The following is a 27,733-nucleotide window of genomic DNA, read 5'->3' as shown; positions in this document are numbered from 1 at the left end:
GGAGATTCAATGGGTAGAAGACTTGGGAGAGCGTAGGAAAAGCAGTCCCACATGAATGACCGTGGGACCCCTACATCTTGTCTATACTCCTATTACCTGATTCTCCAGTGCAAGATAGACTTTTTCAATGTATAACACATTCTTGTGTTCACCTGTGCTGGCATTGGTGAAAACATTGCTACCTTTTCCAGGCAAGGGATTTAGGGACCATTTCCTTATTCTGCTTCTCAGTCTATATAGTGATTTCATCCAGATATTTTCTTTATTCTTATAAGGCAGAGCTTCATATATGTCTCTAGTCTTTCCTAGATTTCTCATTTCCAGTGTCTCTTCTTTCTGAATTGTCAATGCTGTTGCCAAGATTATGTTTAGGATTTGCACCTCTATTTTTCACTCTTTTTAAAACCCTTAAGCACCCTCCTACTTTCTATGCAAAACTATGGTAACTTCTTTTCCATTTTAGAACCTTCCCCATCTGTCTGAATCCTTTCTCCCTTCCATCCCCTTCCCTTGCTTCTGGGGTTGACCTGGTCTCACCAAATGCCTTCATTTCTATGTTGCTATACATTTGCCCCACCTTCCTCAAGTGTGCTTGCCCATCTGACTCTTCCTACAAGAGCTATGAAGGTTCGTATCACATTGAGTCATGTTTAGAGTTGGGAAGGTATAATCTAACCCAATACCCTGGCTTCACAGAAGGGAAGACTTATACCCTTCTGTAGGGTAGGTGGCTTGCTCAAGGTCACGTAGCTAAGAATGTGAATACTTGCTGTGAAATAGCATTACTATTCAGCGTAGCTTCTTTGACTTCATAATACTTCATGCAAATTGTTTCACCTAACTTCACATGGTGAGTGTGGGATGTGTGTGGCAGATAGTGAGAGGTGCTGGGAGGTTTATTAAACATGATTGATTACCTTCTTTTGTCAAGAGAGCTAAATCGAGCCTGAGAAAGACAAAAGGATTCATCATTTGTCTCGTACCCATTTTTGGTCTGAGGCAGAAAACCGTAAATCCTTGATTCATGACTCTTCTAAATACTGGGAAATGTTTGCTCCTTCTACGTATGTGTGTGTGTGTAGATATGAATCATACTGTGGGAACAGTGTTGTCTCTGCCCCCCTCCTCTGCAAGACTATTTATTGCTGCATAATGGATGTGTATATTTTGGGGTACATGTGATAATTTGATACATTCATATAGATTGTAAAGATCAAAGCAGGGTGACTGGGACATTCATCACCTTAAATAAGTACCTTTTCTTTCTGGCAGGAACGTTGTTTAATGTCTCTAGTCTTCCTTTGTACATGATATATTAACCATTTAGAGGAGCTTAGAGGAGAGTTTAGGCTAGATATTAGTGGAGAATGATAGAATTGACCAGAGTTGGGTTTGTACTGTTGTATTTTTATCTTGCCATCCACCTGTCTCTTTTTTTACTTAAAGAAGAGAAGATTCTAGTACTTGTTTTTAACATGCTGTGAGAGATATAGAGGAGAAAGCAGCTGAAAGCAGCGGATGATTGTTAGTACTGGTTCTCATCTTTCTTCATAAATCACCCCTTCAGGCCCCTTAATCATTTAGGTTGTTGTTCAGCTCCCCGTGACCTGTCAGCGTGCTCCTGGTCAGAGAAAAGTGATGGCTGTATTCCCGGGGCTATCTCGTCTCCTCTCTACAGGGAGCAACCGCCACTCGGAGATTCCCTGAGTACACAGCCCAAAATTGTCTGCACTTGAGACTGCCGCTGCCTTCCATGCAAGGGACTGTTTAACTTGACCTCTGCCATCATGCTGGTCTCCTTACACTGTGGAAATGCAGCCTCCCCACAGAACATCTATGCATGCATGAACCTCTCTTCTACCCTCTCAACGTTCCAAATGGCAACGATTTTGAGCATTTCCTGCCCCAAAGCCCTCCTTAAGTTCAGAAGGTCTCTTTACCATGTTTTTCTGTCCTCATTGGTATTTCGTACCCCTCCCAGGTTATTGACACGTGTCCCTGGGTGTATAATGTTTCTGGTCCTGTGAAGTTAATTTCCAATACGTTCTTATTCCTCTTCTTGCTTTTTGTTATAAGATGGGGTTTGTGTGCTCATGAGGGAACTCATTAACCATGTATTGAATGAATGGAGGAATGAATGAATAATTTTATTTCCTGGAGCCGTGTTTCTGAGCTACTAAAAAAGGCACAAGTGTTGGGGAACATAACAAGCACAGAGCCAAGAGTCAGGAGATGTAGGTTCCAGATATGGGTTTTCTGCTAATGAACCTGGGAAGTCTCTTATCATCCCTGGGCACTGGTTTCTTCATCTATAAGATGAAAAGCTTGGTCAACCCTGGTGGTCTCAAACATTTCAAACACAAAGTTTCCTCTATACATTTTTTAATGAGCTCTTTCAGGCTGGGTGCAGTGGCTCATGCCTGTAATCCTAACACTTTGGGAGGCTGAGGTGTGAGGATTGCTTGAGCCCAGGAGTTTGCGATTAGCCTGGGCAACATAGCAAAACCCTGTTTCTATTTAAATAAATAATAAAAAAAATTCAGATGTAAAAAATGTATGAAAGGTAAAGTATGATTACCTGATGCTTACCACTCCATGGAATTTCCTCCCAAAGTAATACTTTTTATTATAGTAGCTTTTGATTTAGAAAATGGATGACAACAACTAGCAATAGCACTTTCATAAGAATCTATCTTGTTACAAGAATAGCTGTACCTAAAAGATAGTACATATATGATTAAGACACATTGATTAGTCTATGGCAATTCTTAATACAAATAAAAATGTATAATAATCGTTGCTTTTGTGGCCCAAAGTAGTGTTTCTGAATAGCATGATCTACATTACCATGTGCATATTAAAAACTGCCAACTTTTGGCTATACTTTTGATCTGCTGAATAAACATTTCTAAAGCCTGGGCCTGGGATTCTGCCTTTTATCAAGTATTCCAAATGGGATTTAGAACTTGAGTTTTAAATCTCCTTGGTCTACAAAGTAGGGTGATACTTCATTTCTGTATAATGACAATGAATATTTCTTTAAAAAGTAACTTCTCTGGTTCCTTTTGAGTATTTTGGAGAATACAGAGATTATATACCCAATTTTCAATAATATATCTATTGCAAAAATAAGTTATGCTGGGATTGAGGTAGGTAGATGGGAAATAAATGTCTCTACCCAGTGTTTCCAAGACTCCTCATAGATGTTCTGGAATTTAGATTCATTTCAAACTTTGGTGTTGGTCATACTGGCATTTCTGAGATTTTATATAAATCAACAAAACGAGTCACACCAGTGTCAGACTGCCGTGGTTCTCAGGCACCCTGATCCCCAGATTCTGGTTCCATAGGCATAAGAGCCAGAACTTAAGCTGGGTAGCCCACGGAACAGAAGTTCATCTCATGACCATCCCCTCATTCACTACTACTAACTGTACTGTTAAATGATTATGAGCGGCTTTGGCCAATAATGACAGGATTTCAGTTTTAAAAGCCTGTATCAAGCATAGATAAAGTGCTCAGTACTGTGCTGTGGACCATGGACCATGTAAGGGAGATTAGTTCTTCTTAAAGTCCTTGCACTTTGGAATGGAATCCAGATTTTAATAACTTGGTAATTAACTTCTGGAAGGCTTACTTTATATACAGTGCCTTTTCTTGGGCTCTGTGAATAACCACTGTCAACTATATTCATAACTTTGACATTCATTTATCACCCTCCTATGTCCTGATCTCTTTTCTTGGGTAGAAATGTGTGTCAGTCATATTTCTTGCTCTCATGAAGGGCATGGCCTGTGGGATAAATAAATAACCAATCAACAGTGAGTGATAATAGAGGCTTGCATATTGCTGTAGTAACCAACTCTGAGGGAGGATACAGGAAGCGGGAGTTGGCTTCACTGTAGAAGTATGAGCAGATATTTCAAGAATAAACAAGAGTTCACCAGGCAGATGGTGTTGGGAGGGCATTTTAGGCATAGGGAATAGCAAACGCAATTACATGGAAGTGTGGAAAACTATGGCATGTTTAACTTGCATGTGGAGGAGTTCCAGAAATATCCTTTCGTGAGCAGAATTTAAGTGTACTTGCAGTGAGTACAAATGTGTTTGTTAGATGGTGTTTTCAGATTTTGCATTTTTGTATTGTGGTAAAATATACATGACATAAAATTTACCATTTTAGACCGGGCATGGTGGCCCACGCCTGTAATCTCAGCACTTTGGGAGGCTGAGGCAGGTGGATCACCAGCCTGGCCAAAATGGTGAAACCCCGTTTCTACTTAAAATACAAAAATTAGCTGGGCGTGGTGGCAGGTGCCTGTAATACCAGCTACTCGGGAGGCTGAGGCAGGAGAATTGCTTGAACCCGGGAGGCAGAGGTTGCAGTTAGCCAAGATCGTGCCATTGCACTGCAGCCTGGGGTACAAGAGCAAGACTTCGTCAGAAAAAAAAAAAAAAAAAAAAAAAAAAATTACCGTTTTAATCCTTTTTAAGTGTATGGTTCTGTGGCATTAAATATATTTACATTGCTGCGCAACCATCACCACCATCCATCTCCAGAACTTTCTCATCTTGCAAAAATGAAACTCTGTACCTGTTAAACAACTTTCCATTTCCCCTTCTGCTCAGCCCCTATTATTTGTTTCTATGAGTTTGACAACCCTAGGGACTTCATATAAGTGGAATCATAGAATAGCTTCCATTTGTCATCAAGATTCATCCATGTTGTAGCACATGTCAGAATGTCATAACTTTTTAAGGCCGAATAATATTCCATTGTATGTATACACCACATTTTGTGAATCCATTCATCCACTGATAGACATTTGGGTTGCTTCTACCTTTTGGTTATTGTGAATAATACTGCTGTGAACATGGGTATACTCAGATTTTGTATCTTACTGTCTAAATTTTTAGACTCTCACATAATATATGCAAAAGGACTTTCTGAAAACCCTTTACGAGACAGTACCCTTGGTAGAGGTGCTTATGGTTTTGTTGTGGAGATCTGCTCACACTCCTGAAACCAAGACTGTAGACAGAATATGATTAGAATGCCCAGCAGTGCTGTCAGAGTCCACTTTTAAATTTCCTGTGATCATTTGAAAGAAGCGAAGCTCCAAAGCTCCTTCTAAAAAGGTAGTGAACACAGTCAACGACTTACAGAGCCTGGCATACCATTTGCCTTTGCAAACTGAGTCCTCTCTGCTTGGTGAAGTTGCCTCTGAGCACCTTGACTCATAAGCAGGTCTTGGCTCATATCTGCAAGCATTGCAGAGACAGTGAGACGGATTTGGCAAAATGAATTTTATGGTTAAGAATGAAGGAGACCTGCTTCCTGTGAAGCAAGTGAGAGAGTGCATCACCAGCCAAATTATTTCTGGCCAACGTGACTGAAGAACCAAGGATACTGTTTTCTCTCTCTCTCTTTATTGCTCTCTCTCTATATATATATGTGTGTGTGTGTGTGTGTGTGTGTGTGTGTGTGTGTGTGTGTGTGTGAAAAATCCATGGATATGTTAATATACGTATATTTTTAAACATATATATATATGTTTTATATATATATGTTAAAAATCAGGTATTTTCAAGCATCCAGGGATTCTTTAGGGAGCTACACATTTTTGTGAAAACAGACTGTTAAATGTGTGAGGAGCATCTGATAGCCCCAGCTCTTCCCCTGGACTCTAAGAAAGTAATTCTGTTCCTTCTGTTTCTGAAGTACAGCCTCAGGTTCAGGGCTGGCTGGTCCCTTCATGAGATGCCCACTCTGCTGTTGCAGACTTCTGGCCCTTCTTGGATACTCAGTGACCGGGACGGAGATATACAGGGTTAGGAGGCAGTTTGGGAAGTTGGGAAAAAAGAAGCACTGGGGTGTCAGAAGAGGATTAGAAATGACAGAAATGAGGCTGCTTATCTGTCAGCAGCTCTCCAACTTCTCCTTAATGTTCTTCCTCATGTCTTCCATTGAGTGTTCACTCCTGGCTCCTGTTGGATGCTCTTCCCAGCTTCCCCTTCCTGGACCTCACTGACTGGCAGAGCACATTAAGTTCCAAGGCCGCTATTCCAAAATAAGGTCCCAAGACTCTGTTTGTGAACCCCAGACACTTTCCCCTGGTCTTTCCAGTCCGCGGGTGGTGTTCCAGGACTTGCATTGTTTTGTTCGCTGAAAGGTCAAGTCCTGTAGGGCTTCATCTGTCCAGGCTGGTGGGGCTCTGGCTGGCAAAGCAAATGCATCAGATCAGCCTGGCCATATTCAGGGAGGGCCAGGCCCGTTGGCACACACTGCAGGGCTGGCATGGACTTTGTGAGAGGCTGGCCTGAGCCACAGACGGTGGCACCAGCAGTCCTGTTTGTTCTTTAGCCCCTGGCAAAGCCTAAGCAGATTGGATTCCTGTCCTGTGGAACACAGATGCTTCCTCCAGAGCCCACCTGCCCAGGCAGTGCTCCAACTTGGAGCAGCACAGTCAGTTTGGGAAAAAGGAGGACTTGTCCCTGAGAGCCCCTTCTCTTCTCCATTCTTGTGGTTACTCCATTATCTCCCCTCTGTCCAAATTCATTTTCTCGCCCTTCAGTGAACACAATAACATGTTGTCCAAGTGAGGCGTAATTGCCATATAAACAAATGGCTTAATGATAATAAATATTAGAGCATTTTCAAATATTTGATTTCCTTTTATTTTCCTAGTTTCCAACAGAATTGCAAGTTAATTTTAATTTTTCTATTGGAAAGGGTATGGGACATCTGACCAGCAGGCAGGTGGGGAAGATGCAGAGTTTGTCCAACCTAAGAACCCTTATAAATAGCACTCAAGCAGTTCTGGCAGCCGTGATGGGACGTGGAGGCCTATTTCCTGCCTCTCTTGTCCATCTTCATTTTGAAGCACTCCGGAGCATTCCACCAGCTGTTGTAAGGAGCACCTGTGTTGTCACTATCATTGAGGTTTTGGGAGAAATCATTTGGTCATGCTTTTCCATGCAGTGACTGTGCCCACAGACCCTATAAAAGCCATTGGGAACTATGTGCATGGTGATGGAATTAGAGGCCCATTTCCAGTTCTAAAGAGAAAGTTCAGTTGTGCTTTTGAGTTCTTAAGACAAAGTTATTAAAAGGCATGGCTAAGCCTGCCAAAATACTAACTGTAGAAATAGGTAAAGTTTCAGATACTAAGCAAGGAGCTGGCTGGGTGCCTCTTGCTGTGCTTGGGTGAGAAATCATGATTAATAAAGGCCACAGAGACAGTGAAACCAACAGGGAGGTGGACCAGGCAAGAAAGAGAGAGATGGTCAACTACAACATTCTTCCAGAAATATAAGGCATTTAAGGTTATGGCATAGCCGGCAGTATGTTCTCTAAAACTAGGACTGGGGAGAATGATGTAGTGTTTTGCAGAGGTAGGTACTTGATATTTCTGCTTTGATTTTGTTGTTAGAAAAGAGAAGTATATGGAGAATATGAAAGTGATATACTGTAAGAGACCAAAGACAATAAAACAGTTGAGGTCCGACCAGTCTAGGGTAGGTTTTGTCCTCTTCTGGGTGTTTCTGGGACTCTTAGGCCTTTAACTTCCACCTGAGTGCATCAGACACACTCTTCTGTACTCCTTTGGCCAGCAGAAGCAGCCTGATTTTAGTACTCGTTCGGAAGGGAGGTGCAGCTAGAAGTTTGTGTTTATTAAAGCCCAAGTGACTGGAGGTAAACGCAGGTATGATCAGGAAATGTAGCTGGTTCACCTCTCCCAGTAGGCACAAGGCCAAAGTCAGCAGACTTGCAGATTGTCATGCCGGTTCTCCCACCCAGAGGTTATTTGAGTTCATCCAGCACTGCAGCTGAGCAGAATGCTGCAGTCAGGGTGACACACTGCAAACTGGAGCCATGTCCTCAAGTGCACGCCAATCAAACCAACTTTAACCTTCACTGGTTTGTGGCTGCCGACCTAGAGAGGAATTTGTTACATGGCTGAGGTCCTGTCCTACCTAAGCCAGACTCCAGTGCAAAAAAAAATCCTGTCAGATGTACCTCTCCTTCTCTGTCTCCATCTCCCTCCCTGCCACCCGTTTCCCCTTTACTCTTTACTGTTAATTGACCTGAGTTCCCGGGCTGAAGCAGAGTTTCCTTCTGTCCCCGTGTGTTTGCTGCTCTGGTTTGCTCTTCTTCCAGGGCCCCTTAGTAAAAGAAGAGCTACTGACAGGGTAGTGTGGAGGTGGGGAAGTGACCACCACGCTGGGAGTGATGTAGGCTATAGGTCACTAGTGATGTAGGTTGCTGTCACCAGGACCCTCAAATCAGCTGTGACCAGAGCCTGCAATGACAATGTGAAGAAGGATCTCTTACCTCAGTTAGTGAGGTCCTATTCTTGTAGAGACAAGAACGTTTCTTGTAGAAACAGATAACCAAGAAGTATCAACGATAACTCTGTACAGTGGAATAGAAGATCTGAGATTTTAATGAAAAGGATAGATTCAGGATAGTAGGAAGCTCTGAGTTGAGTTTGTAACATCAGAATATTAAAAGGCACAGCGAAGAGAAAGTTCTGGATTTCTAATGAGATTTCCAAAGTAGGCTATGTTTTTATCTCATTAGAATGGATTAGATTCAAGCCTATCAACACTAACTGTAGAAATAACTAGGTTTCAGATGCACTGTCAAGGTGCTAGGTGTCTTGTTCCAGGTGTCTTGAGTATAAAAGGTCCTAGAGAAGAGATGTGGGTGGGCTTTGGGTCGTGGGTTTCTTAATTTTTAATCTGTAGCCCAGATGTTTGATTAGAGAACTTTCAAGTGAAGTTTGCTAGGTGGTGACAGTAAGATGGGAATCAGAGGAAAATGATTTTAATAAACTGGAGAAGTACTCAAAATGAAGTTCACTGAGGAGAATGTAGAATTATACCACCAGTTATGAATAGCTACACAAGTGTAAGAGATGGCTGTGAATAAACAAATGTACCAGAAAGAGCTGAGATTGAGGATGAGGCCAACATCCATCAGCAGTATGGGGCTGTGGTTGGAGCATCCCTGTCTAGGACTACAAATAAAGAGTTCAAGACACAGGGGTTGTCACTATATACCCCATGAATATGTACAATTATTTGTCAATTAAAAATATAATTAAATAATACCTAACAAATACATGGTTTGTGAGGCCATATCTTTTCTAGATGTGCCAAAATCTTCAGGCTAACAGGGCTGTGGGTAGACTTGTAGACTGACTCACAGATAAAGGAAATTTGAAATTGAACTTGTAGGGAGTAATTTAGAATTCATAATTATCTTTCAGTGTGTAAAAAACCCTGATGTGAAGATTGGTGCCAGCTGTTAGTCTTTGCTGAGGATGGAATGTAGTTTCAGCAGCCTTTGATGAGACACTAGGAATACTTGCCTGACTGTGGAAGTCATTAAATGATAGAAGGAGTTATTGAGGGAAGGTTCTGATTTTTTATGGGATATTGCAAGTAGACTATGTTTTCATTTCATGAGGGTAGTTGAGGTCCATCTACCCTAGCTGATAACTGAGAAGTGATATTGACTATTCAGAGTCCCGTTTCTAACCCAGAGATTGCCTGGGCCCTGCCTGCAGACATCCACCTGCTTTTACATCCCCCGAGGTGCTCCCTGCCCCCGGGAGCTGTTTGCCACACCTATCTGGGGATGTTTTTTCCAGGCGTGGACTAGCTGAGTCTGTGTAGATGCACTGATCTCATCAGATTGCACTTTCTTTTTGTTTTCTTCTCTCTTGCAGTATGAGTTTAAAGCCAAGAACATCAAGAAGAAGAAAGTGAGCATTATGGTTTCAGTGGATGGAGTGAAAGTCATTCTGAAGAAGAAGAAAAAGGTAAGTGGCTCTGAACCAGAATCTGAGGTGAAGAGGAAAGCAGGGGAGGTAGGCATGGGGTACCTTTTTCTTCCGGGCACCCCTCCAGAGAGAATCCCTCCTTTATCTGGCAAACTCTTCTGCTTTGAGCAGCAACGGTGCTGAGAGGCTGCTGCAGAGTGTAGGGTGAGGCGGGGCCAAAGGCCTAGTCACCGATTGGCTCAGTCAGTCCTGGTACCCCAGGTGATGGGAGTCATCTCCTGTCATCCATGCCTTCAAACCCCCTCCCCATTTTCATACCTTTATCTTTGAGTCCTGATGGTAGGAAATATTTTCAATTTTAGTGAGAATAGCAGGGTTCAGTGGGATTGGGGAGCAAGAGGAGGCTTCCTCAGCAGCTGTCCTCTTCGATTGCAGGAGCAACCTTCAGTCCCACCCCAGGTGCCATGCAGCGCCCACTCCCCGTCGCCCACATGTGTCCTTGCATCCTGTTGCAGCCCATATTTACATCGTCCCTCAAGACCCAGCCACTGCTACTCCGTGTGCAGGGATGGTAGGGTTGGCCAGGTCGGGAGGATGGGCAGGGGGATTCATCCATTCCTCTGAGTTGGGGAGAGACAAGCAAGTGAGCATATGCTGTTTAAACACTTGTCTGTTTTGTACCAGTTGTATGTGGTTGTGGCAGGGTAACATTAACCCCTTGGAAAGGCTAGATCCGTTTGGTGGGAGGATGTGTGTTTCCAAAAAGAAACAGAAAAGAGCTTGGCTGATTGAGGATATATGAGGAGTCCTTTTTGTCCCTGTTTCTCAACTCTGCTGATGTTTTTATTTTTTATTTATGATGCCTTTGTTTTACATTTATTGATGGTAGCACCATGTCATACTCCTACATAGACCTCCTGAGCTTCTTTTGGTTCCAAATCTCAGTTGCTCTTAATTCAAATGGGACTTAAAGCAGACCTTGAATCTCAGGGGTAGAGGGAGAGTGTGGAGGTTATGGAAGCAAAGACAGACGCATCATAGTAGGCAACGTAAATTTGAAGAACCATATAGCTGAGAGGGATCTTAAAGGGGACTTATCATATCAATCCAAGGGTTTAAATCTTCTTTATAACGTCCTTACAAGGGGCATTGTCCAGTGTATGATTGGACACCTGTAGTAATGGGAAATTTACTACTTCCTGAGGCAGCCCCTTTCCTCTCTGGATGGTTATAAAGGTCTCTTATATCTTAATCCAAAACTTGTTCTTTCATGCTCCCTCAAAACTTTCATTGGTGGTTTTAGAAAGTGTTTTATGGCTATGATGCTACAAGTATGTAGAAAAAAGATACACTGTTTATAAAAGAACCAACTTCTTCAAAATTCACAAGTATAGCAAATTAAATATATTTGCTTTTGTAACCTTTACTGTGTGCATGGGCCCTATCTTGTTCTTCCTCTGGGGACATCTGTTTTGCCTCTTCTCCTCTCACATGTATGTACGGAGTGGACAATCATGGGACCATCTTTAGAGTATTGTCCTCTAGGAGTTCCTCAACAGGACAGTTGCTGAAGCAAGCCGAGGCCTGTCAAGCCCTGTTAAAGAAATTGTGGATGACAACATACGAATTTGAGCAAGAGATATCCTCAGAGGAAAAAAATGGGCTAATTTTGTCACATGTGTAAGATGACTTTCCTCAGCCCTTCCTGTGAGGGGACTGGTGGCTCAGGGCCCTCATGTAACAGCCTATAAAATGATTGCTGTTTGTGGGCGCTTTCCAGGCTGCATGATGCTTTCACACCCATCGTCACCCAGCCCTTCAGCAGTCTCTGTGGACGTTTCTGTTGGTCAGCATCATGGCTCCCAGTCACTGGGAGAAGCAGCCACGCAGATGGTTTTCTCACTGAACAGCCCGCTGGAGGCTGAGCTGTCAGCCTTTCAGGTCAGAAGTTCAGATTCATCCATTTCGAACCTGTGAGCCTTAGGAGGCTAACTTACACTGACAAAGCTCAAAAGAGGCTGATGTATGAACTAAACTAAGAGTTTCTTAATTCACTCTGACACATGCAACAGTCTCCTGGACCAAATACTCACACTATCCTGACAAGCATGTTTTCTTTCCACTAGAGGCAGGTGATGGGAGAAGGCAAATTATTATAGGGTTGCTGGGTGAGCATAGAAATGAAGTAATCAGCCTGCTGGCCTCAGGCTCCACAATAAACGGGGCCAGTGAATCTTCCTAGTGGCCCCATTGGGCAGATGCTTTTCCTGGAGTCTGTCCGACAGACCCTGCCAGGGTTTGCTTCTGTGTCTCTCTGACTTCTATACTTCCATGGCTGACACTCCCAGAATCTTCCCACCACCTCACTACGTATCCATTTCTGACTGACATATCTTTGTTTGCTTGCCTGCCTGCCTGCCCGCCCGCCCTCCCTCCCTCCCTCCCTCCCTTCCTTCCTTCCTTCCTTGGTGGAGTTTCGCTCTTTTGCCCAGGCTGGAGTGAAATGGTGCAATCTTGGCTCACTGCAACCTCTAGCCCCTGGGTTCAAGTGATTCTCCTGCCTCAGCCTCCCAAGTAGCTGTGATTACTGGCGCCTGCCACCACGCCCAGCTAATTTTTATATTTTTAGTAGACAGGGTTTCGCCATGGTGGCCAGGTGGTCTCGAACCCCTGACCTCAGCTGATCCACCCACTTCAGCCTCCCAAAGTGCTAGGATTACAGGTGTGAGCCACTGAGCCCAGCCTGTTTTCTTTTGATTAGGTTAAATGTAAACACCTGCTGTCCTAGGGGCTGCTCTGTCCCTTTCAGATATCTTCATACACCTCTGTTGTCCATCATGGGGAAACTTCATAGTTTTGTCCTTAGGGCACAGTCTTGTTTCCTACCTCACTGTCTCTCCCATGTACCTTTACCATATGTGGTGGCTTCCCCACTGTGCATGTGAGAAAACTGAGGTTGGATCACATGAGGCAGTGGTGCACTGAGGTATCACTTGTAGATAAGCTGCCCCGCCTTCACTAAGCACATGAAAGCCAGGCTGGAGTAGCGTCTCCCTGAGGGAGTGCATGGGACCTCATGATTCACTTTGAAACTATATCCTGGATAATCTCCAGTGTGGCTTCACCCTCCTGCTGGCCCAGAAAAGAGACGGTCTAGCAGGTCTTTCCTAGATCTAACTCTTCTGATGCCAGGCTTGGGAAAATGGAGCCGCCCATCTTGTTTCCTGCACCCACATTTAGTGTCCGTTTCAGGGCCATGGCTGTGATTTGAATAATGCCTTTAATCACAGGGTTCATTTTACACCATCTCAGACAGATGAATGCACATGAACAGCAATCAGCCTTTTTGTCATCTTGTTCTCTTGTGACAGTTCTCTGGTATCTTAATGCTACCACTACACTCAGATACATGCACACTTTCTCTCTCTCTCTCTCTCTCTCTCTCTCTCTCTCTCTCTGCTTATAGAATTGAGAGAGGTGAGAGTAGACATGCTATTGTGTAAATGCACAATTTTCTCCAAGGAAATGGAATACTTGGCAAATTTCACTGATCACCATCATGATTAGGTTAAGAACTAGAGCTCTTTGCCAAGTAGCTGTAGGTGTAGAGACAGCCGTAGCCTGTATTCAGCTGTGAGGCAATGGTACTATGTACGGCCTGACATTGCCCACTGATTCGTTGGTGCTCGTGCCAGGCTAGTGGGTAAAAACGTTGAATAGTCCTCTCCTCCCACAATTAGCTTGTTGATTTTCACTGGGTCAGTGTGACAAGCTGGGAGGAACCCTCAGCCCATTTGAGAAGACCTGGGTTTCAGTCCTGGCTGTACCCTTCCTGGCCTGTGGTTCTAAGCATGTTATTTTGCCTCTCTCAGCTTCAACTGTGAAGAGTTCAATTAGGTGATCACTTTAGCTTTTCTAGCTCAAATACTCTGTGCCAGCTCTGGAACCGTGCTTTTTGTTATTTGTGTGTATATATAGGTCACCTGCATGTATTTAGGTCTTTAAGAACCTACTGGACTACCAACACCACAACAACAAACCACAAAAACAAAACAAAACAAAACAAAAACAGCCCCTGGAGTCTGAGTGGATCACTATGTTGTTGTTTCCCAATCTTCTAGGGCAGGAGGGGACCCTCTGAGGTCCAACATCTCTGAAGCAGCCATCCAGCCTCCTCTTTCTCCAGCCTTTCTGTAACTGGTGAATGGTGATGTGTTTGCTGGCTGAGAACTGTGTTCATTGAGTCCCTGCCCTCCAATGAACTTTTTAAGGGCAGGAGCCATCTTTGTAAGCCCAGCACTTGCCTGGGCACCAGACATATGTATTATGTTTTCAGTAATTGTGGCTGTTCGCTAGCTGCATGATTGAATATTATTTGTGTGTAGTAATGTCATTAAATTATGAAAAAATAAGTACTTAGCAATTGGACCAAATGAAGTCTAGTTTGTTACCTTTATCATATTGTCCTTCCTCTTTTTCTTCCTGTCAATCTGCCAGTTTAAAAGAAAGAAAGAAAAAAAGACAAGGATGAGATCCTTTCTCAAATATAGGAAGGCTTCCATAAAAATTGCTAATTCCATAGCATTAATCGTAGGATTTGTTCAGGTGACTGTAATCTTCAGACTGCATTATACTAGTGTAGGCAGTGGCCAGATATAATCAACTCTCATTGAGATGTAAAAAATATCTTTTTGTTTATAATAACAAATATCTAAAAATGCTGTCATCTTGAACTGATGCCAGTAGATCATGAATTTCAAATTCTTTATGAATCTTAGGTTGAATTTGTGATGTAAACTCAGTTACTAAGATAATTAGCTGTACTTTGATGTCTCTCAACCAGCACATTTTCTTCAACTCGCATCTAGGCTCAAGTAATTATCTTTTTCATGTATATATAATGATTAGTTATTATAATACTGGACTCACACTATAGCACCATTTGCTAGGGAGTGGAATCCTGAATAAGAAAGACTAGTCTTGAACTTCATCCAAGGGATTTTTCTAATAAAGGACCCAAAGGGCTTCAGTTTTATATGGTTTCTCTTATGAACCAATAACTTTGTTGGGATCTCCTAAGGCAACATTCTAAAAAGGCACCATCATTTTCATTAATTCATTGTGTGTCTACCATGTTCAAGAATCTGCATAGGTTATATAAGGATATTAGATATGAACTCTTCCCTGCAAAATTATTCTTTGTCACTGTATGCACGCATAGATCTATTACAGGTTTTATAAAATTGCGTTGCAGTTATTTATCTCTTTCCCCCATAGGTTGTTAGCTTTAGGGGGCAGGGACCATGTCCTCCCTCAAATCTTATTTCATCTGTTTGGAAAAGTGGAAGACCAGAGGGAGCAAACTGATGTAAGTAATTACACACTAAGGTGATAATGAGAACAGCTAATAGTAATAGCTAACTCTGATGTTGAGTACCTGCTATTGCCCAGGCCTTGTTTGATGCATGTTTACACTTAACAAATCCTACAACTGTCCTGTTAGGTAGATACCATTCTTATGATTGTTCAAAAGCATATTGAGCAACTTGCCTGAATCTCAGATCCTATCAGTGGTGAAGTCAAGGTTCGAACCTTGTCTTACTTAAATTCCGAGCAGATTCTTTCCACTGCTCTGTTGCTGTGTATGTGACTGGTCTTTTTGGACCCTTTTGGATAATAACCACTCCATAGGAAAAGCCTAATTAATTAAGCTGGAGTCTTTAACTCCTAACCTGTACTCTGTCATGGGTGCATTACATCACAGGGAAACTATGTTCCTGCCCAAACAGTAGTGCTGGTTACTATGGAAACACAGAAGTCAGATCGAATTAAGAAAAGGAGGCACTCAGAATTATAGAACCAGAATTTAGCCAAAGAGGAGTAAAGGAGACTTAAAAAATGATTTAGCCTGATCCTCTAATTGATTAGATGTAGCAACAGAGGATAAGAGAAGTCCAGTGACTGTCCCTGAGGACACCCGGGTAGTTACTGACATCCAGGGTGTGAATCTAGGCCCTAAACTTCATCCAGTCTTCTTTCCACCATATTGTGTTTCTTGGCCATCTTTATTTTCTGCTACTTTAAAAACAGGCCTATTAGGAATTGTGCACATCGTGGGAGGATTTATTACTGCTTCAATTTTGAAATGCACGTTCCTATATCCATAGGTTATACCTGAAGGACAGAGATAGCTTTATTTTCAGTGTAATCCCATTCTATCTAGAAGCATGGAGAAGTTGTCAAACTGAGTTTATATGGCCTTTGCAATTTTTTTTTAAGTCACCACTGCTATTAGGTGCTTGAATAATGCTGCATGAATCATTGTGAAGCTTGCAGGCTTTGTGATATGCCTACTGATAATTTCTAGTAGGGATAGGAAATGAATGTCAGTACAAATTTCTCCTCTACTTTAGCATTCCTGAGGAAGGGCTTCAGAGATGCCATATCCATTTCCACATGTCAAAAGGAGAAAGGACCACTGTGATAATTATTCCTGACTCTGTTTTCTCTTCTTGGCACGGTTCTAGGAAGACCTACCTCTAAACCAGTTCCCATATAACATTCCTTGCCAGGAACTTTTAGAATGACAAAGTGGCTGTGAATTTCCGTGAAGGACTTGATATTTGCACTCAACAGATAAAGGAAAGAGAAGGTCCTATATCAAAGTTGCGCTTACCCCATTCAGTGGTCTTACAAAAGCATACAGAGCAAGCCCTTTATCCCCTTCCTCTGTGGAAAGCAAAGAACTTCCTGGTAGTGGACAGTGAAAGACTGATTTCATCATTTGGAGTTGCAGACTACCTGCAGACTGTAGGTAGAAGAGTTGGATTTTATTTATCACTGGACTAGGTGGCCTTGGAGGGAAATAAGTCAACTTCTCTGAGCCTCAGTGGTCACCTTTAAGGTGGAGACCAATTTTAGTAATCTGAAAGCGTTATGTAGAAGTTCTTTCCCTAAATGGAGGAAAGGACTTTTTTCCCCATATCAACTATGAGAATGAAAAACGAAGCAGATACAGATGACTTTCCTGTATCTTTGCTTTCTCACCTTCTCACTTTCTGTGTTAGTCTAGGTCCTCTGAGAAGGTGATGCTAAGACATTGTTAAATGCCTGTGGGAGAAAATGAGGAAGCATCTGAGAAAGGCTGGGAGGGCCGTCAGGCTGCAGGGAGGCCTGCCCCTGAGTGCAAGAGAGAGGGGAGGAAGGAAGGAAGGAAGGAAGGTTAGCAAAAGGCTCTTAGACTGCAGTGCGGTCTGAGAAAGGCTTGGCAAGGCTTCGGGGTGTCCAGAAGCCAAAGTTGTCTGTCTGGATCCGCACATCTCCCAGGAACAGGCCTGCGTTAGTATCCCTCCATTCTCAGTCACTGGCTGGATCAGTCTGTGGAAAGCATAGCTCCTGAACCAACATGATAATGAATTTCAGAGTGCAGCAGCTGGGGCCCTTGGGTGCACCTCCCTGTGACTGGAGGTCTGTGGTGTACACTCTGTGATCACACCTTCCTTTCTCACTCCAGAAAATGTTTACTAACCAAGATATGAAGTTGAGCCTTCCTTCAAGTTAAGCTACTCCCTCTATCTCACTGACTTTTAAAAATACCCTGGAGTAAGGAATTCATAAACAAAGAGAAGAGGGGAAGGGAGGAGATGGCACAGAAAGAGAGATAGGTTAATAAACTCTAGTTTAGAGACCTCCTAAAAGGCTCAGCAGTGCCGTGAGTGTCCTTGACAGGCACGGAGGGCACAGGAATAAGAGAAAGGAGTTACACATATCCACATACAGAGTTGGGGCATGGCAGAATGCCAGGCAGTTGCCCCTAGGACTAATTAATCTGCTCCACCAGGCACTCCCTCCCCACTCATAATTTTGTCTCCATTTGCTTTATTTCTGGAGTGAGTGAAGAGGCCAATCTTTGTCTCCTTGAGCACTTAGCGTATTGGCCTCACCACTGCTGCTGCTGCTGCTAGTGCTCCTGCTCCGGTGGGAGCCCTGCCTGAGCCTGCACTCGTGGTGGAAGGAGGCTGAAGACCAGCCCTGCTAGTGCCCAGTCCTGCGGCTCCCCTGGGCTGTTTGCAGTAAATAAGCCTGTGAAGGTACCCCTTTGCCCAGAAGGTACTCAGAGAGGTGCTGACAGCTTTAGAGGTGTGTGTCCCCTCCTTTCCTCCTCTCTTTCTCCTCCTCTTTCCTTCCATTCCCATCTGAACTGAAATTGTCCTCATTTCCTGGCATATCATGGAGACCACAGCTGATCCTGGACAGTGAGTAGCAAAACTGAAATTTCCCTCACATAGCTACCAAGACTCCAAGTCTTTATTTTCTTTTTTTTTTTTTTTTTTTTTTTTAGACGGAGTCTCGCTCTGTCGCCCAGGCTGGAGTGCAGAGGCCGGATCTCAGCTCACTGCAAGCTCCACCTCCCGGGTTCACGCCATTCTCCTGCCTCAGCCTCCCGAGTAGCTGGGACTACAGGCGCCCGCCACCTCGCCCGGCTAGTTTTTTGTATTTTTTAGTAGAGACAGGGTTTCACCATGTTAGCCAGGATGGTCTCGATCTCCTGACCTCGTGATGCACCCGTCTCGGCCTCCCAAAGTGCTGGGATTACAGGCGTGAGCCACCGCGCCCCTGGTCTTTATTTTCAAGCATTTTTTTTTTTTAAAGGAAAAAAAAAAAAGACTTCAAAGACAGTTAAACTGAGTTTGGCTGCAGTTATTGTTCAGTAATGCATCTCTGTCCTATCTATTTTTGAAACCAACTTTGATTTATGATCCCATAGGTCTGGGAAATTCGTTTTTCTTCCTGTTTTTCTTCTCATTTCAAATTTTTTTTTTTTTTTTGTAATTGTTTTTCCTTAGAAGAGTATTTCCATATAGAGAAGTGAGGAGGGGCTGGTTTGTTTGTGTTGTTTTGTTTTTTTTCTTTGAAATACTTGCAAAATAGAGGCAATAAAAGACACAATTTCAGACCAAGAGAAAGGAAGAATCAAATTGTTCTTGAATTAAGACATTGGTGACAATCATAAAGTCACGTGAGATACGTGAAGCGGGGCCTCCCTCTAAGTTAAGCCATTCATTATATTGCATTGCCTATGAATTGTGCCAGAGTAGTGGAGTCAGCACTAGTCCAAACATCAGGAGAATTTGTTTTTACTCTTGGCTGGGCTACTAACAAGGGGTGACACCTTGCTTGAGTGACTGCACTCCTCAGGGTATTATTTGAAAGAGGTGCAGTGGGGGAGGGGTGGAGACCCTTTAGTTCTAAAGTTCTTGGACTATCATGTAGGCCTTGAGGAGATTGGGTTAAAAAGATCCAACAGTGGCCGGGTGCAGTGGCTCATGCCTGTAATCCCAGCACTTTGGGAGGCCGAAGCAGGCGGATCACCTGAGCTTAGGAGTTCAAGACCAGCCTGGCCAACATGGTGAAACCCCATCTCTACTAAATATACAAAAATTAGCTGGGCATGGTGACGTGTGCCTGTAGTCCCAGCTACTTGGGAGACTGAGGCAGGAGAATCGCTTGAACCCGGGAGGCAGAGGTTGCAGTGAGCCAAGATTGCGGCACTGCACTCCAGCCTGGCGACAGAGCGAGACTCCATCTCAAAAACAAAGCTCCAACAGTATTTGCATTAGTTCCTTGAATAACCAAAACACTGGTGAGTCCCTGCTACTCCCCAAACCCATTGAGTTATCTTGATAATTTCCTGATCTCCTCATAGATTTAATATTTTTCATCCAAGGATGAAGGTCTGTAAAGTGACAGGACTAGATTTTAATGAGATCTTCAGAAAACGAAAATAAGTAGGTTGGTGAAAAGATCCTTTTGGTTTTCCCCTTCTTCAGGACTTTCTATATGGGTTCTGGGACTTCTTTTAAAAGTAAAGTATGTTTTGGCTTCTGTAGACCGTGCCAATGCTCTTTCTCATTAAATTAACCCAAGGGGCCCTGGGAACCTGGTTTCTCTGTCCTCCTATTCACATCTGCCAGAGAAAGAAAATAGTTGTTCTGTATTATTTTGCCTCATTATTCTTTCCTTTTAATGAATGTCTTAGTTACATTCTATAGAATTGCCGAGAAGAGGCTTGCCCGGGTTAGCTTTGATAACGGAGGTGCATTGCAAGGCTTGGAGGAAACATGAGCTGGCACCCGACGCATCCTCTCCCTCAGTGTTGCCGCCAGTGTGAGTGGAAATAGAGTCACTGGTCACAAAAACTGTCCACCGTTATGGGGCTCAGCTTAGACTCCACTTAGGATTTGATATTCCCCAGAGAGAGGAATCGATTGGGTAGAGTTGGGTCTTTTTACTGTAGAGCTCAATGATTGAGTGGTTTAATGCCAGCCCCTTGCTGGCTCCCCATGGTCAGTCAGGTGGGGATCCCGACCCCAGACAGTCATGGCCAGGTTAGCACAGTTGGCTTCCTCAGACGTGTGCAGCATAAACCAAACCACCCTCATTCAGACCCTCTTTGGGGCTGCTTTCCTCAGAAGGGGACAGGGCATGTGGCTGGTTGGAGTTCACAGCCTCTTTGGTGTATTGGGTCATTGGCTCGGTCACTTTGAAAATCACACCAGAGCTGCAAGGACTGTTGGGAGCAGACTGCCTTGATGATAAGAGCATGAAAGAAGTAAAGATGCGTTCTCTCAGGAGCAAAGCACGTCTACTGACGCCCCACCAAGTGTTTAAGCCACAGCAGCCACTTCCTGAGTACACTGAGGTGGGCCCTGGCCTGAGACAGTGGGACTGTGGTCAGTTGACTCTCTGAAATGTCAGGGGAGCTCCCTGTGCCAGGCCTGAGACTCCAAAGCAGTGTGTGGTGTGTGAAAGAGACCCTCTGGCTGAGGATTTCAGTCCAGTCTTTCTTTGGTGTGTAGCAGTGGCTCTCAACCCTAGGGTCACATCAGCACCACTTGAAATGTTTGTTAAAGCTACAGATTATCGGGCCTTACCTCTGACCCACTGTATTCTTGTCTCTCAAGAGGTGGAGCCAAGGCAACTGTAGGTTTTTTTTTTAAAAAACAACAACAACAACAAAACAAACAAACAAAAAACATGATAGATATAGGAACCAGACTTTTACTTCTGGGAAGACCAAGTAGATGCATTTTACCCTATTCCTCCTGCTAAGTACAGCTGAAAACCCTAGACGTTATATATAAAATCAACATCCGAAGGTTCTGAGAGGTGGAGAGAGGGCAGCCTGGCTAGGAACCTAGGGACCCACAAACTACATAGTTGTGAATTCCCTGGGTTTATTTCACCTCATACATCCCAGATGCAGAGCTGAAGAAGCTGGCAACTCACACATGCCAGTAGGAACAGGCATAAAAGCCCCAACAAGAGCCTGCTCTCTCCAGCCAAAGAGGAGAAAAGGGGCAGCACAACAAGGCAGAAAACTGTCCACAATAACCACTCTCTTCCAGCCAAACAATCCACGGAAGACCGGCCGCACCGCCACCCAGGCCCCTGTGACCGAGCCGGAGCCCAGGCTTCCACCCTTGTTGGGCTGTAATGAGGTGCCCCAACACCGCCCCTCCGGTGGTGCCACCAAAGGCTGAGAAGGGGGCCAGGCCCTTCTTCCCTGCCAGCTGGTAACGAGTGTCCCGCACCACCCTTCTCGCTCCCGTTTCCCATGTGGTGTCTGGAGAAGCTACACTTCTACCGCTGGCCTGCAGTCATGAAGCCACTGACTGTGTATGTTGTCAGTAGATGCCATGTGGGAACTCCAAGGCACCCCTACCCCTAATTGGAAGCCCAGTGGGGACCTAGAACTCCCGCCCACACCCGGCAGTAATGAGGAGCTTGCTTCCCCTGTGTATCAGCAGAGGCCGAGTGGGAACCCAGCCTTAACTCCCTTCTGGGGGTAATAAGGTGGCATCCTACTCCTTCCCCTGTTTAGTATCACAGTAAGACAGTGAATACAGAAAGTTTAAATAACATCTAGAGTCTTACAATACTCAAAATGTCTAGGCTTCAATTGAAAATCACTCACTTTACCAGGAATGAGGAAAATCTCAATTTCTATGAAGAAAAGACAATCAATTGGTGCTAACACCAAGATAACAGAGATGTTAGAATTATCTGACAAAGATTTTGAGAGAGCCATCACAAAAATGCTTCCACGAGCAGCTATAAAAACTTTTAAAACAAATGAAAAAGTAGAGTCTCAGCAAAGAAAAAGAAACAACCAAATAGAGATATTAGAACTGAAAAATACAATAGCTAAAATAGGCTCAATAGATGGACTCCAGAGCTTCATACACATTGCTAACTGCATTGAATTAAAAGTGCAGGTAGAATATGCGGTCATCGCTAGAGATGTGACTTAATTTAATATTTATGTTGTAAAGATTTTGCCCTGAGATCAAACCATCTTTTAAGCATATTATTATATTTTGCTGTTTGAAGGATTACTATGGAGAATGATGATATTGGATGTTTACAATATGCATGCAGGTATTTGGGCTTTAACTCTGAAAAATTTCAGTGCATCAGTTGGAAACCAGCCTAATGTGTGCTCATTATGAGGTCATTAAAAAAAGTGCTATAAACCAATCTGCTGGGTTAGGAGGAGTGTCATGGCTGGAACATTGAAAGGCTGCGTCTCTATACCATGCTGATCAGGGATCTAGTTCATTTTACCAGGTTTGGCGGGGATCACTGTTAAGTAGAATACATACAAAGAAAATTCACTATGGTAGCAGGTAGTCTGGAAAACTTGTCTAGTGAGGGATGTTTACAAAACCTGGGATTATTTAGTATAAAGATGTTCTGGACTTGCTGTGTTTATGTATTTGAAGGGGTTCTTGCTTAGAAAAGAGATTAGTTTGTGTTGCTCCAAATAGGTAGTTCATATATTAAAATTTTATAGGGTAGTCAGTAGCAATTATAGGAAGGTATCTTTTTAAAAAAATATTTAGTTTTTGGCTATAACTGAAGTTTTGTTGTCTATAAAACAATGTTTGATATTGGATGTTTTTAAACCAGTCTAAAATCCACCTCTATGGATTGTATTGGTATTGAATCAAAATCAAAAGCAGGAATTAAATGTGTGTGTGTGTGTGCGCACACACACGTGCACTTATGGTGTTTGGGTAAAGCTGCTGACAATGCTTCTTCCTAATGTCACTGCAAGAGCCTGGACATGATCTCCACTAGTCCCAGGTGGGGGCCTAACAACCTCCAAAGCCCAGTATGTTTAGAGAGTGGCCACCCTGTGTATTATCTCTGAGAAATCCATATAGCTAAAAGCATTCAATTAATCCACTGTATACCCTTTGCCCTTTCCCCCTTCTTGAGTCATTCTTTCATAAACGAATGTGTTCTTTCCTAATTTCCCTGGACAGCAGTCTCTCTGACAAAGGCCGATGAAGGTAGAGCAGGATTCTCTGTCTCTGCACCTGGAGGTTGGACCTGTGGGGGTGTCGTTGGCCACTGACCCTAATGTCCCCGACAATGGGGTGCTTCTCACCTCAGCAAGCACTGCAACTTTCCTCCAACTCCTCATCCCCAGCCTAGAGGGTCTCTTTTGTGTTCACCATAAGTTAGGTTTACAGCCAGAATGAATAGCCTCTTGGCGGTCACTCTGCAATTGTACCAATTAACCTACCTGGCTTATCTGGAGCTCCACACTACACCACCACTTCACCCTCTGTATTCCCTGAGGCCTTCTTGGCTTCTGCCCACCCTCTGAGCCCTGGAGAGACATTCTCCTAAAGTGCTTGGAGGAAACTGATCAGACTAAACACTTGACATTTTCTACTCATCCTTTCGGAGCAATCAACTCCAGGCCTCTTAGAGGGAAAAAGTCAGGTCAGGAGCAAAATGCATGTGTTTGCATAAGTATGCATAGCTCAGTGTGTGCCCTGGTTCTGTAACTGAGGACAAGCCTAACTTATTCATTTACAGCTTCTTTTATTGCAGAAAAAGGAATGGACATGGGATGAGAGCAAGATGCTGGTGATGCAGGACCCTATCTACAGGTAAGATATCACTAAGCCCCAGAGTCCCCCTCCCTCTCCTACAGCCAACCCTGTCAGGCTGGTGGATCCAGGCAAATTTAAATAAACTTCTGTGCTTTTCCCTCCTGAGACCTGTTGCTTCCATTAGATGTGAGTACAAGAAGTAAATCTGCCTTATCATTCTGGTCATGCTTGATTACATTAAGGAAGCTATGGAGTATTTCTGCTTGATGTTTAATTTAAACCTCTCGGTTGTAATTGGAGACATTTTAAATTTGTGCTAGTATTGTCCTAACTGAAATTCTAAAATTGCATATATATTGATCGAAATAAGAAAACTGGGTTATTCCATCACCCTATGCTAACAATTTCCCACAGTTATCTCTTCCACCTCTCTGCCCCTTCAGAAATTGAGCATAGTAATAAGAGCTTTGTGATCATGCAGGAAATTGAAAGTCACAAATGTATCTCCAGGTCTGAATGCTTTTGTCTCCCCAAAATTTGTATGTTGAAGTCCTAACCCCCAAGATAGATGGAATTAGGAGTTCAGACCTTTGGAGGTGATTAAGTGATGAAGGTGGGGCCCTTATGTTTGGGATTAGTGACCTTACATTATAAAAAGAGGCCCCAGAAAACTAGCTAGCCCCATGGTGATGTCCTTCCCCTATGGGAAGACACAGCTAGAAGGCGGGCCCTCACTAGATGCCAAGTCTGCCAGCACCTTAATCTTAAACTTCCCAGCCTCCAGGACAGTGAAAAATAAACTGTTATTTATAAGCCAGCCAGTTTCTGGTATTTTATTATAGTAGACCGGACTGAGCCACACCCAGAAATTGCTTTTACAAGGAGACTGGTGTGATTCCTCTAGAGATTAGATGGCTGCCAGCCATGTGTATTGTCCTGGGCAGAAGAATATCATATAGCAAGAACATATAGAAAGCCAGGCTCTCCCAGGAACCATGGCAGGAGCTCGAGTCATGGGTGTCATTCTTGTATCCTGGATCTCTGCAGACCAAGCCCCACCTCCTTCCTGTTTTCCTCATTGGAAGAATGGCCATTTCTTTAGGAATTTGGGGACCTAGATTTAGGTTTTGATTTTGTCTGCTTTCAAATTATTGCCATGCTTTTGTTGACAAAGTAGATAAGGGTTGGAACTCAACGTATGAAGTTGGCAGCATGGTGGCCCTGCCTTTTAAAGAGCAGATGCTTGTGAAATGGAATGTCCATTCATCCAAACAATGTGCAGGTGTGAAATACTCATGCCAGGTACTGTGCTGGGTAATTTCATAGATTGCTAAACTAAATGAGTTGCAGTCCCTTGTTCTCAGGGAGTTTTAGACTAGTGGGAAATGGACAAGTCGCTGAGGTATAAGATGGTATGTCTGACAAAATGAATTTATCCCCCTGTGTTCCTGTAGTACTGTTTAATGTTTTTTGAAATAGTTTTTATAGTGTTTCTGTTACTTTCTTAAAAAACAAATGTCAGTTTTTTGCCACTAGCCTGTTAGGCTCTTGAGGGAAAAATCTATGCCCTTCTACTCACTTTTGTATATCTAGCGCCACACCTGTGTCTGGCCCAAATGAAGCACTTAATATATGTGCAATGGGTGAATGGATAAATGCATTGAATTAATATCTGAAAATTAACGTAAGTGTTATGGTGATTCACCGAAGGGAACAATTACCTTCTACTTGAGTGATGAGAAAAGGCTTTAAGAAACAGATTACATCAGAAGCTGCCTTGAAGAATGTGAATGGACAGGCCTCTATGATATGCACTTTGTAAGAGGAAGAGTTTCTTGGCTTTATTTTTTTAATGCTGGCACCGTATATGGACAAAAGTGACCTCCTTATGGATGCTGATCATGAGTCTGAGTTCTGCCTTTTGCTGGTTGAAAGAAAGGACTTTCCCCAAAGTTTTCACATATCCCAAGTAAGCTGCTGACTTTGCTTATTTTTAGCAGCTTCATTGAGGTATAATTGGCATGCAAAAATCAAACATATTTAAAGTTGAATAATTTGGTGAATAACTCTCAGTCAAGATGGTGAACGTATCTATCACCTCAAAAGGTTCCTTGTGCTTTTTTGTAACCCTTCCCTCCTCATTTCTCTCCCATTTCATCCCCAATCTCAATCCCCATGTTCCCAAGCTACCACTGATCTCCTTTCTGTTATTGATGAGTTTGCATTTTCTAGAATTGTGTATAAATAGAATCAACAGTATATCCTCTTTTTTGGGAGGAACTGGCTTCTTCCACTCAGCATGATTTATTTTGAGATTCATTCTTTATCATTGCTTGTATCAGCAGTTCATCCCTTGTTATTACGGAACAGTGATCTGTTTTATAGGTATATCACAGCTTGCCTAGCCATTCATGTGTTCTTGGACATTTTGATGGTTTCCGGTTTGGGGCTATTACTATTAAAGCATCTATGAATGTTCGTGTAATGAACATTTGTTCATTATGTTCAAGTCTTTGCGTGGACATACGCTTTTATTTTTCTTGGGTAAATACCCAGGAACAGAATGGCTGAGTCATATGGTAGGTATACATTTAACTTTTAAAGAAATTGCCAGATTGCTTTCTAAAGGGATACCACTGGTGATATACAAGAGTCCCAATTCCTCCGTATCTGCCAACATCCAGAATTGTCAGTCCTTTTAATTTTAGCCCTTCCAATATGTGTTTATTAATATCTCATTGTGGTTTTAATTTACTTTTTTCTAATGACTAATATTAAATATCATCTTTTTGTTTGTTTTGAGGCAGGGTCTTACTCTTTCACCCAAGCTAGAGTACCAGTGGTGTAATCACAGCTCACTGCAGCCTCAACCTTCTGGGCTCAAGCAATTCCCTCACCTCAGCCTTCTGAGTAGCTGGGACTACAGATGTGTACCATCACACCCAGCTAATTTTTAAATTTTTGGTAGAGACAGGGTCTCACTATGTTGCCCAGGCTGGTCTTGAACTGTTGAGCTCAAGTGAACCTTCCACCTCAACCTCCCATAGTGCTGGAATTATAGACGTGAGCCACTGCACTCAGCCTTCTCTTGATCTTACATGGCATTTGTATATATATATTTTAAGCATCTGTTCAAATCTTTAGCCCATTTTGTTTTCATAATCTTGAGAGTTCTTTGTAAATTATGGATATAATACTTTTTATCAAATATGTGATTTACAAACATTTCCTCCAAGTCTGGCTTGTCTTTTTTTTTTTTTTTTTTTTTAGTAGTGTCTTTTAAAGAGCAAAAGTTTTAAATTCTGATGGAGTCCGGTTTGTCAATTTTTAAAATTTTATTGATTGTGCTGTTGGTGTCATAGCTAAGAAATCTGTATGTAAATCAAGGTCACAAAGATTTTTCTGTTCTCTTCTAAAGCATGAAGTTTAAATTTAGGTTTTATGTTTATGTGTATGAACCAATTTGATTCAATTTTTTATATGGTATGAGGAATGGATTAAAGTTCTCCTTCTCCTCCTCCCCCTCTTCCTTCTCTTCTTCCTTCTCCCTGTTCCTCTCTCGGTCCCTCCCTCTCTGCAAATGGACGTCCAGTTGTTCTAGCCCTATTTGTTGAAAAGACTGTTCTTTCTCCACTATAGTGCCTTTGCTAAACATCAGTTATCCATATCTGTGAAGTTTATTTCTGGACTCTTTATTCTGTTCTATTTGTCTATTTGTCTGTCTTGACACTAGTACCATGCTGTCTTGATTACCATAGTTTAATAATTCTTGAAATCAGGTAGTAATAGTCTTTTTTCTTTTTTAAAAAAGTTGTTTTTATTCAATTAGTATTAGTATTAGTATGTCTTTTTCCATCCATTCATTTTTAAGAAGAAATATTAGGGGGGACGGGGAAAGCCAAATACATTTTAAATGTTAAATGAATTTTTCTTTGGCCTCAAAACTCACACAGTAGGCTCCCTGATTGTTGACAGTCTTGTGGATGTCTTTCTAGTCTATCAAAATTTAGCAACTTGTGTTTAAAAACAAAG

General features: G+C 42.8%; 1 protein-coding gene across 3 annotated transcripts in view; it reads left to right on the top strand.

Moving 5' to 3' along the window:
• Positions 1-27,733, top strand: part of LOC103223662 (carboxyl-terminal PDZ ligand of neuronal nitric oxide synthase protein) — a 317,588-nt gene that overhangs the window by 210,340 nt on the left and 79,515 nt on the right. For 2 of the 3 annotated variants that reach the window (XM_007976366.3, XM_007976365.3), the window contains 2 exons: positions 9,738-9,830; positions 23,685-23,758. In XM_007976366.3, the coding sequence (XP_007974557.1) occupies positions 9,738-9,830; positions 23,685-23,758 (167 nt within the window). The remainder of the gene's footprint in view (positions 1-9,737; positions 9,831-23,684; positions 23,759-27,733) is intronic. The other variant, XM_007976364.3, reaches the window with a different exon arrangement.

This window comes from Chlorocebus sabaeus, chromosome 20 (assembly GCF_047675955.1).
Source record: "Chlorocebus sabaeus isolate Y175 chromosome 20, mChlSab1.0.hap1, whole genome shotgun sequence".
Classification (NCBI taxonomy): Eukaryota; Metazoa; Chordata; class Mammalia; order Primates; family Cercopithecidae; genus Chlorocebus; species Chlorocebus sabaeus.
Note: the sequence above shows the minus strand (reverse complement) of the source record. Positions and strands in the feature narration are given on the sequence as shown.